At 47.1% G+C, this 13,624-nt stretch overlaps 1 protein-coding gene across 1 annotated transcript in view; it reads left to right on the top strand.

Moving 5' to 3' along the window:
• Nucleotides 1–620: 620 nt before the first annotated feature.
• The window catches only part of LCP2 (lymphocyte cytosolic protein 2 (SH2 domain containing leukocyte protein of 76kDa)), a 44,603-nt gene continuing 31,599 nt past the window's right edge, over nt 621–13,624 (top strand). Inside the window, exons 1-3 of the mRNA XM_012649688.1 lie at nt 621–929; nt 5,129–5,191; nt 10,473–10,519. Coding sequence (XP_012505142.1) covers nt 852–929; nt 5,129–5,191; nt 10,473–10,519 — 188 coding nt within the window. The 5' untranslated portion in view covers nt 621–851. The remainder of the gene's footprint in view (nt 930–5,128; nt 5,192–10,472; nt 10,520–13,624) is intronic.

The following is a 13,624-nucleotide window of genomic DNA, read 5'->3' as shown; positions in this document are numbered from 1 at the left end:
TTCGTCTAGTTAAATGCAAGTATGTTTTTTGTGTGCATGAGACATTTCCTCTGTCTTCCCATTTTACAGATACGGAAACTGAGACTCCTAGAGTTTAAGTCCTTGCCTAAGGTTACACAGCACAGAAATAGTCACAGCATAAATTGAGCCTTGTCTGCCCAGTGCAGCGCCCTGTTCAGCCCTGGGTGCCTCACTCAGCAAGGGACCTCCCTTGCTGAGGTCCCTCTCATGATAAACTGTAAGGAGGCAGCTGATGGAATCCCAACTTTTGATGGTGACTGTGGGATGGGAGGGGAAGATGGTAGAAATGCATCGAAAGGCCAGCAGTTCACTGATGTGGGAAATTGTCTATATTTTAGGTCAGTTGTTAAGACATATTTTGGTCTGCACAGACCCAGCCGAACAGGAATGTTGGTGTGGACATATGGTTGCCAGGAGTTTTAATGGAAAAGTACTTGGGCTCACATTGGAGTTTAAGTCCCCTTCATTGCCCCACTAGTAGGCTGGAGTGACTGAGGCCAGTGGGGAATTACCAAGCCTGTGGCTCTCACTGCATCTCAAGCCCCTAGAGCTGGGCTTCCTTGTTTACTTATTTAGAGCTAGCAGAGGAAGTGGTAAAGGAAACTAGCTGAGTCGTTTTCTGAGAAGAGACCATATTTGTTCGTAGAGGAAGCCGTTGCTTTCTGGGATCTGGCTACAGCAGAAAAGACGGTCTGCTCCAAAAAGGCTGTTCCAGAGGGTAGCTGGCAGTTGGAAGAGCCAAGGACGCCTCCAAGCTCTGGATTTGGGGTCCTCTGTCTATGGGTGCAGTGCCCATGCCCAGCCTGTGAGCTTCCTCCTGGAGAGCAGCCATGGCGCTGAGGAATGTGCCCTTTCGCTCGGAGGTCCTGGCCTGGGACCCCGATAGCCTTGCTGACTACTTTAAGAAGGTGAGCCTTGCCTTTATGTTAGTGGTTGGGCTGGTGGGCTTGCCCTTGGTGGTCTGGGCAGAGGCTTGAAGATAGAATCTGGGCAGAACACACGAGGTGTATAAGGTAGTGATGGAACTAACAACCCCACAGCAATCTTACCGGTTGAATGAGAGCCATGTAGACCGCTGAGTTTTCATGGCAATGAGTTCTGGAGAGAAAGGTGGGAGGGGGAGCCCTCACATGAGTGTGTGCCTACTATGTGCCGCGGTCTGAATTTAGTGCTCTACAGGCACTGGCCCACTTAACACTCCCCGCTGTCTTGGGTGGTTAATATTGTCATCCGCCTCCTTGGCTCAGCAGCTAAACCAGCTCAGGGGAGTTAAATGGCCCAAAGCCCCAGAGACTAAAGGTGAAAGAGGCAGGATTCAAGTCACGCTTGTGTGGCTTCAAAGTCTATGCTCTAAGATGCAGAGAACTGCTACAGCCGCTAATGAGATCAAGGCTACTTACTAGAAAGGGGAGACATGGAGTCCTGGGGTGGGAGAAAGGACAGGCAGGCTGGGAGAGCTGTAGGGGGTTATGGTGAGCAATGCCAGACATGGCATTTGGGCATTCTTTGCACGTGACACTGAGAGAAGGGTCCTCAAGATCTCACATGGGACAAGATTGCGTTAGAACTTTATGAGAGTCTCATGAGACAGGCCAGAAAACTGATACAAGTCCCAGTGTATAACTAGGGAAACGGAGGCCCCTACACCCCTATAGGCTTAGCCAGGCAGAGCCCAGGGCCAAGCTTGCCGTAGAGCTGGGACCAGGGTCTTGCTCTCCTATCTTCCAGGCCTGGAGGAGAGGCTCAAGAATCCCCAGGCTTGGTCATTTGCCAGTGGGGGCTGCACATCTGTGTGGGCAGATCTCAAGGCACATGACTCAGTTAGGGGCCCTCTCCCCCTGTCCATGGGACAAGATGCCTTGTGAGGGATGTTTGAGCTTCCAACACCCTCATCCCTGCAGGCTGGCATCAGACTCGGTTACTATTCCAGACCACCATAAAGATGAGATTGTATAAAGCTAAGACCTTAGAAGTCACCTAACTCAACTTCCTGTTTTTCCTGGGAAGCTGAGATCCAAGGGGGTGAAATAGGACACATAGCTCCCTAGGACACATAGCCAAGCCTGGAGTCTGCGCAGTTCCCAGGTCCTTACAGTCAGAACAGTTCTTCCCCAACCTACGGAAGAAAATGTGAACATGTTGAACAGGGTGTGGCGTGGTAGGGGCACAGCCCACAGATCCTGCTACTTGCCATGTTTTGCGAATTTCATTTCTGTTATTTTCCTTCCAAAAGGTCATAATAAACTTAGGTTTCAGCAAAGAATTGAGCACAACTGGCTTTTGAAGGCAATTTCTAAATACTTTCCTTAAACTTAGACCAAATAGCTGGGGCAACAAGGTAAAATTTGCCAAGATGGAATAAGATGACATGTTACCTCCATAAAGAGAGGAGAAAGGAATTGACATGAAGAGAAAGCTTGCAGGCGGGCTGAGAGGCACAGACAAGCCCCATCTTCAAGCGTGACCAGGAGAATTATACAACCAGGGAACAACAGGGAACCTAAGGGCACAATTCCTGTCAGTGCAGGGAGATGGACTACAGGTCAGGGGTGATTCAGGGAGACACCTCTCTGCCTGAGTTGGGGGAAGCGAGGGTTTTCTTCTTGGAGATGGCAGAGCCTGGGGCAAATCCATAGCACTGGGACAGGTTCCCACTTCTGGCATAAAAGGACTGAGGGCAGGAACAAGGAGGCTGAGGGCAAGATCCTGGAAGTGGCAGCCCCTCCGTCCCAGACTCAGATAGAGACCCTTCGGATTGTGAGCACCTCCTCCCACCCCACCAAGAGAAAATACAGAGAGAATGGACCGTGGGGTCATTTGGGGATGGATCTTAGCGACCAAACCTGCCACTTAAAGGACCAATCCGCAGGCACAATTTCTACCGAAGTATTGGGGTCAGTCCACTCTCAGGGACACTGCCCCACCCAGCTCTGGAGTCAGACACCTTGGTTTGAATCCCGGCTCTGACACCTGCTAGCTTGGTGGCCTTCCCTTAGTTATGTCACCTCTCTGTGCCTCAGCTTCCTCTTCAGTGAAACAGAGATACTAACAATAACTGACCCAAAGGGAGGCTTGTGAGGATTAAAGCAAATGATGTGTGTGAGGCACTCAGCAGAGAGAGGGGGCCTAATTCATGTTCATGTTTGATCTTCCTTTTTTACTGCTTTATTAACCGGCCCCTAGCTGAGATGCCCATGCACAATGGCGGGCATCTGCGTCTTATTGTCCTGATAGGTGTGTCTCAGCCTGTGTCTGAAATGTAAGCTGCTGAGGACGGAGATCGCATTTTGTATTTCTCCAACCCCTCCGATTCCCTTTGACTTGGCAGGGGAGCATCCTTGGGCTGTGCAGTGGAGGGGTGATGGCTCAGAGCCACATGTCTTGATCTGAGTGGGGTCCTAGCTCACTGTGTGACTTCAGGCCAGTTCCTTCCCCTCTCTGGGCCCCAGCTTCCCCATCTATAAAGCCATGTAACTGCTCTGAACCAGTGCCTACCATAGCTAGAGGCATATAAGAGTCATCTAGGGTGCTTGTTAAAAATACAGATTCTAGGCCCACAGTTCCAGATCTTACTAGGGCCGAACCAAATGTCTAGGTCCCAGTCTGCTGGACTTTCTGTCCAACTGGACGCAGTCAGCACTCTGCAAAATCGGAGATTTGTCTGATAACAATGACAGTGAAAATGATGAACTACAGGCAGTTGACTATTCCGAGAACTGCTTACCCTCACCGCGTGGAGATAAGGGTGGACCAGGGCCGGCAGATGCTGCTTGCTTTCAACATCAACCCCTAAACCAGGTTTCTTTTTGTGATGTTCATCCCACCCTTCCAAGCCAAGAGGTGGCAACAATTGTGTTTATGCTTTAGGTTTGTTGGCCATAAGATGAGAACGTGGTTTTAAATTTTCCCTAAAAGAAGACTGCTGGGAACTGTGGGGCCCACACCTGGGGGAGAAGCTCAGATCCTCAAGGACAAACATTTAACATTACATGCGCCTGTCCAAAACATCGAACTTAGCGATATTTCAAATGTGAATGCTTCTGGTGTTGGGGACGAGACAAAATGGGCACTTCATGCAATTGTTGATCGGTTTAGGAAAATAACCAAGACCTTAAAAATCCTCATTCCACTGGATCCTATATAACTCTATTCTGAGACTTTGACTTAAACAATTTATCTTAAACAGGGAGAAAAGAATTTTGCAAAATAATATCCATGCTGTTCAATATTTTGATCTGGATGATGTATGAAGCTGCATTTTCACTTCTTCACTTTACTACTGTATGTGAATAATACTGTTATTAAGAACAAGAACATTCCTGATAGAGGTATCAAAGCCTTGTTCTGAAGCCCAATTGTGACCTCTGTCACCTACCACTCATGGAACCCTATTATACAAGTTACTAGACTCTATGCCTCTCCCTTCCCATCTGCAAAATGTGAGGATTAAATGGTTTGAGACTGATTTGAATACTTGGGACAGTGCCTGCCATTTAGAAATCTTTCAATAATTATTAGAAGTTTTTAGTTATTATTGTTGAAACAGCAATTTGGTAAACAATCTAAAGGTTCAGAAATAAGGAAGCAATTAAATAATGTTGTAGCCATTAGAATCATGTTCAAAATAAGTTTGTGTAACACGAGGCAGTGCTTAGAGTATCATTTTAGGTAATTTAAGGGACTAAAGTCAGGATAACAAGATTGGCTATAAATCATAACCTCAAGTATGTTTAGAAACACGCTAGGAAGAAAGCATCGACGGAAACACATCACAGCGCTCACTGGGGTTGTCTCTTTATTTTCTTCTTTAAGCTCCTCTCCACTTCCTAAGCCAGAGTTTTGTATGCCTTGAAGACAATGTCTTCATGGAGGGCTCGGCCCCAAAGCCTTAGAGCGAGGCAATTTCTCCATTTCAGGCAGTCCCAAGGGGGTAGTGACAGCTGGGTTGAGTTGGGGACAGGGCCTCTCTGTTAGCCAGGGGAGGGGAGGGAAGGGGTACAGGCTAGCCACAAGTACCGCAAATTGCTAAGCTTCTGGGGCAGGCGAGGGAGGGGAACCAATGGCGTGAGCCTGTGTGTCGTTGCTGACAGCACCTTCTCCTCTGCAGCTGAACTACAAGGACTGTGAAAGGGCCGTGAGGAAGCACCTCATCGACGGCGCTCGGTTTTTGGTAAGCTCTGGCCAATGCAGCATCCGAAACCAAGGATGCTCTGTACTCCCCCTGCCCCCAGTGGCTGCAGGGCCAACTCGTCTACCCTGTCCTTGGGGACACCCACGTCAATGCCTGTCTCCAGGGGTCCTAGAGCAGCTTCTGCCTTCTCCAGAGTCTTCCTAGGGCCCCTCTCTCACCACCTCTCAGGACCCTCCCCTTCAAACCCCTCTCAGGTCTTTCACTGATACCAAGATACACTCTAAAGTTAAAGGATAAGGAGGAATCCAAGTACCGTTGGAAAAAAAAATCTGGAAAATCTATTCAAATACCATCCACACTTTGAGAAGCCTGAGGGGAAAAAATGATCATATCGGAGAACGGATGATTCTCACCTCCAATTTCTCACTCTGGGGTACATGCCCACTGAGAGGAATAAAGGGCGGCATCATCTTTTTATTTCAATTACTTCCCTCTTTCTCGCTACCAAAATTCACAGTTGGTTCTGTGTCAAACATACGTGTGACGTGGCTCTCTCCACTGCGTTGTCATCCACAAAGCCTTCAGTCTGAGACCAGGGTGCAGATGTCCATTCGGCACTGAGCCACGGAAGGGACAGGGACGCAGCTCCAATGCTGGAGACAGATACAGGATGTGGTCGGGGGTGGTCTGAGCATTTTCCCTGAGGTGACACCTTTTCCTGCGGGTTAAGAGAGACCCTGAGGACACCAATCCATCCCTTCTGGGCACTTTGCTTCACTCTTTAAGAAAGAAATGTAAACAGGACTTTAAAGGTCTCAAAGGGCGGATGTTCCTAATTTGGATTCAGAGTAGTGAGGAAGGCACACTAAGCTGTGATGGCCTGTAAGTCACACCAGTGAGGGAACTTGGCCCTGAGGCTTCTGGCCAGTTGGAAGGGACCAGAGAGGTCACAGGCGCCAGTTTGTCATTCAGGACACCAGTCCATTTCTTATATTGCATCCCTGCTATCAACATATGCTTGAATTCCTTCAGGGATGGTGAGCTCACTACCACCTGTAGTCATCTGCCCCTTTCTGGGCAGCTCTGAAGTCTCATGTTGAGACCAAACCTGTGCTCCCATTGGTCTGAGTTTGCTTTCGGGTGCAGTGTAAGATGTGTTTATTCACTATCCACCTAAATCATTCATTCATCCACCCATCCATTCACTGGGCAGGCATTTTCCTGAGGTCCTTTCACGTGCTGGATCATGCCAAGTGCTTTGGGATAGAGAAACAATTAAGATGTAATTTCTGCCTTCTAGAAGCTTGTTTTATAGCAGAAAGGTATCTCCAGGAAGGCCTCCAGCCACCTCTTTGCAGATGAGGAAACACATGCAGAGGTGTGATGTGGTTTGTTCTATGTCACACACCTAGTAATCGAGCTAAAGCACACATTTAATTTAGTCTAAAACGGTTTGAGCTTATAACAATGTTATTTATTTATACCGAGCTTCAAGTCAATAGAATTGCTGGAGTTTTATTATTACTATTCTTGCAAATTCCTGCTGAACTCAAATATTTCATCCTGGTGCCTTTAGCATTGAGAACAGAAAGTTACCATGTTTGAGTAAAAATAGAGGATAACGTCTTTGAGGACGGTCCTGCTGTGGTCCCACTGCCCTGGGTCACCTTGAGCAAGCCCTTTCCTCCCTGAGCCTCCCTTGCTCCCTTCTGCATTGGGCCAGATCGTGGCGGACACCAGCCCTTCCCAGCTCTGGGATTCCCCCAACACTCCCCCTGTGGGTGTCAGGCTTGGGAGGACAGGTCATTTCCTTGGTCGAGAGGTATTTTCTGAGCATCTATGTCTCCTCTACTTCAATCTCTGGGACTCAGCAGTCCCTGAGAGAATGCAGCACATTCTGCTCATTGTGCGAACAGGAGGGAAGTGGGGAGACAGGAGCCAGGAGAGTAGGGAGCAGAACCCAGCCCCCACCCCTACAACTGGGGAAATCCATCATCCACCCCGCTGCTCTGGGTACAATTTTGGACTCCTGGTGTAAGCTCTAAGTACTTGTCTTTCACTCTTTCCGGCTCTCTGATATCCAGGGCCAGTCTGCTATTGAAGGCAGAAGTGGAAGGCCCTAGTTGTTCCTTCCTTCCTTCCTTCCTTCCTTCCTTCCTGCCTGCCTTCCTTCCTTCCCTCCCCTCCCTTTCTTTTCTTTCTTTCTTTCTTTTTCTTTCTTTCCTTCTCTCTTCCTTTCTTTCTTTTTCTTTCTTTCTTTCTTTCTTTCTTCCTTCCTCCCTCCCTCTTTCTTTCTTTCTTCCTCTCTTTCTCTCTTTCTCTTTCTTCCTCTTTTTCTCTCTTTCTCTCTCCCTTCCTTCCTTCCTTCCTTCCTTTTTTCTTTCTTTCTCTTTCTTTCTTTCTTTCTTTCTTTCTTTCTTTCTTTCTTTCCTTCTTTCTTTCTTTCCTCTTTCTCTCTCTCTCCCTCCCTCCCTCCCTCTCTCTTTCTTCTTTCTTTCTTTCTTTCTTTCTTGCTTCTTCTTCTACTTCTTCAAAGTAGGAGCAAGGAGTCCCCTTGAATCTGTCTTGCTGTCATGTTTGTTTTCCATTAAGAAGGATAGAACCTTGTCTGGTGGAGAATAGGGGTGCTATGCTTCCAGAAGTATTAAAAGAGAAGGAAATGTGCTTGAAATCAGTTGGGAAGGCATGTGGCTCCATGTCACAGAAACCTGACCACAGTGGCCTGACCAAATATAGGTTGGTCTTTCTCAAGTAATAAGAAATGTACAGATGGGTGCTCAGGGATGGTGAACTGCTGAAGGAAGTCATCAAAAACCCAGGCTTCATCCAGCCTGTGTAAAAAGCCTACGGTTCCTGTCCAAATGGTTGTGAGTTGACTACTCCACCTCTAGGCATCACATCTGTGTTGTAGGCAGGGGGAAGGGGGGAAAGGGCAAAGAGTAAAAGGTGCATGGCGAATGGTAAATGTGTGCCCCCTTTTTGCAGGAAAGTAGTAAATTTTCCAGAAGTTTCATCCAGTGGACTTTAGGTAATATCTCGCTGGCCGCAATGGAGTCACATGACCTCCACCATCTGCAAAGGAGTCTAGGGAGTTAAATATTTTGAACAAGTATGCTTAAAGCCCCGAATTCAGGACCTGTCAGTAAGGACAAAAGATAGAGTGGATATGAGTAGGCAAACAGCAGTGTCTGCCATATTGCCTCTCCAGGTGGGCCCAGTTTGTAGCTTTGCCCTCTCTGTGTCCCTCTTCTGGACATCCATAGCATATAACACTGCTGCAAAGTCACAAAACTAACTCCAAAATCATCATACAAGCGACCCAGAGTTTGCTGAAGGTTTTTGAAAGAGGTGGTGGTAAGGGGGGCTTACGTCACACAGCAATACTCTCCAAAAATCCTGTTTCTACATCTCTCATCTTTCCTCACCGTTCTTGTCCCAGTTCTAAATGTCTTTCTTTTTCCTAACAACCTGCTCCTCTGTGTCTCCAGCTGTGCTCACCTTTGCCTGCTCCTCCACAATGTTCCTGAAATTCCCTCAGCTATGTTCACCCCTCAGCACAACAGAAGCTGGTAGCCAGCTGCCTGGCGCTCAGCTGTCGTCCCTCTGGCAGCCCCAGGAACCTTCAACTCGTCACGCTGCACTCTGAATATGAGCCTCGGTCCCCTCCCTGAGAGTAACACAGCTCTGGAGGGAGGAGATGCTGCTGCTCAATGACATTAAGAAAGAAAAAGCAGAAGAGGTTAAGAAGCTTGACCAAAAGCCTGGTGCTCACAGGACTCTTGGCTGACTCTCTTAACCTTCCCCAGCCTGCCTCACATGGTCTGATAAGGGGTCTGGGTCCGAAACTGCTCCTAGGAGCTAGGTCAGATGAACCCAATAAGCACACTGCTAAGATGCCCCAGCCCAGCCCCTGTGCCAGCTGAGCTCAAAGGCAAGCTTGTCCAGTTCTTCCCAGTGGGCAGTAAACAACCTGACAAGCAGCAAGGAGAAAAAGAAGCAAAAATATCTCCAAGACCCAGCCAGAACCCCCCCTCACCCCCACCGCCACCGACTTCCACCTCCTGAGCCAGCGATTCCTCATCTTTCTCCCCAATGTCTCTGTTGCACACTCTGCCAGGCACTGTGCCAAACTCATTACATACACCACTCCACTCAATCCTCATGCCCCTGAAAGGTGGGTGTTATTATGAATAGTATAATTATCCCCATTTTACAGATGAGAAAACTGAGGCTTGGAAGGGCTAAGTGTGTGCCCAAAATAAGACAGCTGCCAAGTGGACAAACTAAGACTCAAATGCAGCCTGTCCACTCCAGAGCCCTGACCCTGACCACCAGCGCTGACCGCGGGCCTTGACTAGAATGGCCTGGAGCCCCTTCTCTGGCTCACGGCTGGCTCTGTGGAAAGCATGCCCACCCTCTTTTCTGATCCCAACACTGGCATGTCTGCCCTCCACCTGCCTTCAAGATGTCTTCTGCCACCCTCTCCACCCACCTCCCGTCCAGCTTAGGCCACGGGGACCCCCAAGGAGCTCAGACTTGGGAGGTTCTCTGGGAGAAAATAGACTGTGATGCTCTAGAGCAGAGTCCCAGCTCCAGCCCATCACCTACCAGCTGAAGTCCCCTTGATGTCCCTGAGCCTCGGTGTTCCTGGGAATGTATCACAGATAGTCCCTACATCACAGGGTCGATGGAGGATGAACTAAGGTGTTACAAGGCAAAAGCCCAGAGTCAGTTCTTGACAAATCAGCCTGTCTTTCTCCTTCCCCTCTGCGTTCCCTCAGGAAAGCCTTTTCACTGCATCCCCCGTCTCGAGAGCTCCACCGGTAGCCCTGTGAAAGTCTCTGGGGTGCGATGGTGTAAAAGGAACAGAGAGCCCCTCTCCAGGCTGGCTTCTCCACAGCTGGGCCACGTGGAGCCTGAGGGGCCCTGAAGTCCGGGGTGTGAATTTAGGGAAGAGGTCACAACATGGCCAAATTCAGCCCACAAAACAAGTTGTCTGGTTTCACAGGTTTTTCTCTCATTGTTTTTATTTGGTTAAGTCAGAAATATTTGTCAACATTAAAAACTCAGAACATTTTGCATAAAATCCACATTTCAGGATTCGCTTTGAAAAAGTAGATCCAGCAACACTAGGCCTAGCCCACAGGCTTTTAGACAACATCTAGAAGCTGCCCGCTTTGGCTGGGTGGATGGGGGTATACACTTCAGTTTGCCACAGGCCCCACCCCTCCCTAGACTGTTCTACATGTTACTCTTCTCACCTGGGTCAGAGCCCTCCCTGCGGGTTGTAACCTGCCTGCCATGCGTGTCTTCATTTCAGAACCTAACAGAAAACGACATCCAGAAGTTCCCCAAGCTCCGGGTGCCGTAAGTACTCCCCTGACTCCTCGGGCTGTTTGGGAAACAGAGGTTGGGATGGGAAGTAGTCTAGGGGGTCTGGGTCAGTTACGTATCACTGTTGGCTTGAAATAAGAAAGCAGGCGGGATGGCTGGGACAAGGGCAGGGCATGGGGAAGAGAAGTTACACAATGAGTTGGAAAAAGGAAGTAACAGCTCCAGCCCAGCTGATGAGTTGGATGCTCTTGCCAAAGATAAGCCCAACTCTCGATGATGTTTTCACTTCCTCTCTTCCCATGGGGTTCTTGGGCCTCTAAGAATAGCACCAGCACTGAGAGACCATAGGGTTCACCATGGCATCATCATCAACTCTGTGATTATCTTGAGTTTTTCCGAACCTTTGTTTCCAGCTCAGCAAAATGAGAGCTGAGCCAGATGAAGGATGGCAATGCAAATCGGTGTGCGTAAATACTGACTGCCTGCAAATGGCTGCCAGGGGTGCTGTGTTGAGAAGAGTCCTGAGGAAACAGAGCCGTTATTGATTACTCATGTCTGCCGTGGGTGCTAAAATAGAAGTTAGAGTATGCATTTCACACCATGCCTTTTTCATCCCTCTAGTAAAGGTCTCATGTACTCAAATACCTACAGGAGCCAGGCAGGAGAAGCAATATATATAAAATGAGCCAGATTGAAAACACGAAGCCCTATTGATTTCTTTTGTTTGACCACCATTGAGTAAAACAGTGGTAAATATTCTCTATGGAGAAATATTTCTCCACTATAAGAAAAATAATAGCACAGTTATGATGATAAAAAATAGTGACCACCACAAAGCCTCATTGTTGGTGAAACAATAGGGAGTGGTGGGGATTGTGGCAAACCGGATATTATAATCTCCGTTCAAAGAATGCAGTGGCTACTGCACTCCAGTGTGGACCCAACAATATCCAACCTTCAAATTTATCAAGAGTAGCTGGAAATATGGGCTTTATGTGATATATCTCAATTTTTAAATGTTGGGTCAAATATTTTTAAATATTGTGAAAGCCAAAGTAAACATACCTATGGGCTAGAGTTAGGCTGGGTGTTACCCATTTGAGACCTCAGCTCTGGACATTCTCTGAGGTCCTTTCCCTTGCTCTAAGGGTCTCAGAACTCATAATAATAAAAGACAAGCAGGCCAAACGAGTAGGAGGTTGGAGATCTTATGAATAGGTAGAAATGCCAAGGCTCAATTAAAAAAGTATTTTTTAGCATGATTATCAGGTTTCCCCTTGTCTGGAAGGCAAAAGGAAAAGAGAGGAACAAGGGTTTGCCTTTGGGACTAGTGTTGTTGAAGATGGCTTGATCTTTCTAAGGGTTTCCTCTAACCACATGTGGCTATTTAAGTTTAAATTTAATTTAAAATTCAGTTACTCAGAGGCACTAGCCACATTGTAATAGCTACATATAGCTGGAAACTACTATACTAGAGCAGATGTAGAACATTTCCATGATTGCAGAAATGTGACGCTCTAGAAACAGCCATAGTTCTCTGTCAAAGAGAGACCTTCCCACATAGCAGCCAGACCCAGCCTGCGGGTGTGTTCAGTTTAGTCCACATTGTGTTTTAAAATCAAGAAAAGTTTCACAAAATCCAGCTTCTTTAGAAGCAAGTGAAAGATGTGGTAATCCAGGGCCCATATTCTCTCGTGGCAGGAGTGGGCAGGATCTGATGTCTGCTGCCCTGTTTAGGTGGGGTTTGCGCTCCCCGTGCACCACACTCCCTACCACGACCCGAGGGGTTATCCTAAGGCACAGCAAGTGTTTATATCCTATGCACAGGAACTTGGCTCTCTGACCAAGATGCAGTAATAGGATCATATTTACTTTCCCATGTGAAACAACCAAATACCCAGACAAATACACGGAACAGCAGTTTTCACGACACTGGGCATCAGACAAGGAGAATGGAAAACAAAGGCGGTGAACCCTGTGACTGCTCGCTGCCTTGAGAGAGTCTCCAGGCCACGGTGCAGGGGCCGGAAACACAATGCTAAGTCTGGTGGACACCTTGAGTTGAGGACACAGCTGAGAATGCAGGCGTCTGGAGTTCATCAAACAGGTGCCAGAGAGAAGAGCGATCTCTCGAGTGTTCCAGGGAGGTTCAGAGGACCTCTCTGCATCAGGTGCTGAGCAGTACATGTACGAAAGGAGACTGTCTGCAGTTCACAAAAGAACTACCCAAGAGGACTGAAGGAGCTAGTAGCCACTCACAGGGCTGGAAATGGTGCCTGTTTCTACCAGCCTAATTGGAAAACCTCCAGATGCACAGTCATTGGGTACAGTGCACAGAAGGATCTTGCCTTAATAGCGGGGAATAATTAGCCCTAATCTAAAAAGTTTTCTGGTCTTTCCTAGCAAATCTTAAAAGCAAGATTCAAAAGAAATAAATTGTTTCTCAGTAACTTAACTGCATCTCAAAACAAAACTTAAAACTCTTCATAGGAATGCAAAAATACTCGTTACACAATGAAAGAAAATTCACAATGTTAGGCATCTAATCAGAGACTAACAGGCATGCAAATAAGCAGGAAAGTATGACCCATAATGAGGAGAAAAGCTAACACATCAAAACTGCCCCTTAACTAACCCAGATATTAGAATTATCAGACAAGGACAATATAACTATTCATATGTTTGAATAGTTAAATTCAGGCATGGGAAATACAAAAAGACCCAAACAGAACTTCTAGAGATGAAGACTGTAATATCTGAGATTAGAAATACACTGCTTGGGACTAAGAGCAGGTTAGATATTGCAGAAAAAATAGTAAACATGGAGATACAGTAATAGAAACTCTCCAAAATAAAGCACGGGGAGAAAAAAAATTAAAACAAAACAATAAAAAGAGCACCAGGGAACTTTGGGACAACTTCAAGTAGCCAGATGTATGTCTAAAGTCCCCAAAGAAGAGGAAAGAATGTGCATATGAGACAGGAAGGAGAGACATAAATAAAATATTTGAAGAAATAATGGCTAAAACATTTTCAAGTTGGATGAAAATTATAAACCCACAGATCCAAGAGGCTTAACAAACATAAAGTCCAAGAAAAAAGAAGAAAAATACCCCAAGGCACATCATAATCAAATTC

The sequence above is a fragment of the Propithecus coquereli genome, unplaced genomic scaffold (genome assembly GCF_000956105.1).
Source record: "Propithecus coquereli isolate 6110/MARCELLA unplaced genomic scaffold, Pcoq_1.0 Scaffold301, whole genome shotgun sequence".
Taxonomy (NCBI): Eukaryota; Metazoa; Chordata; class Mammalia; order Primates; family Indriidae; genus Propithecus; species Propithecus coquereli.
This window is presented reverse-complemented; position numbering and strand designations above follow the sequence as displayed.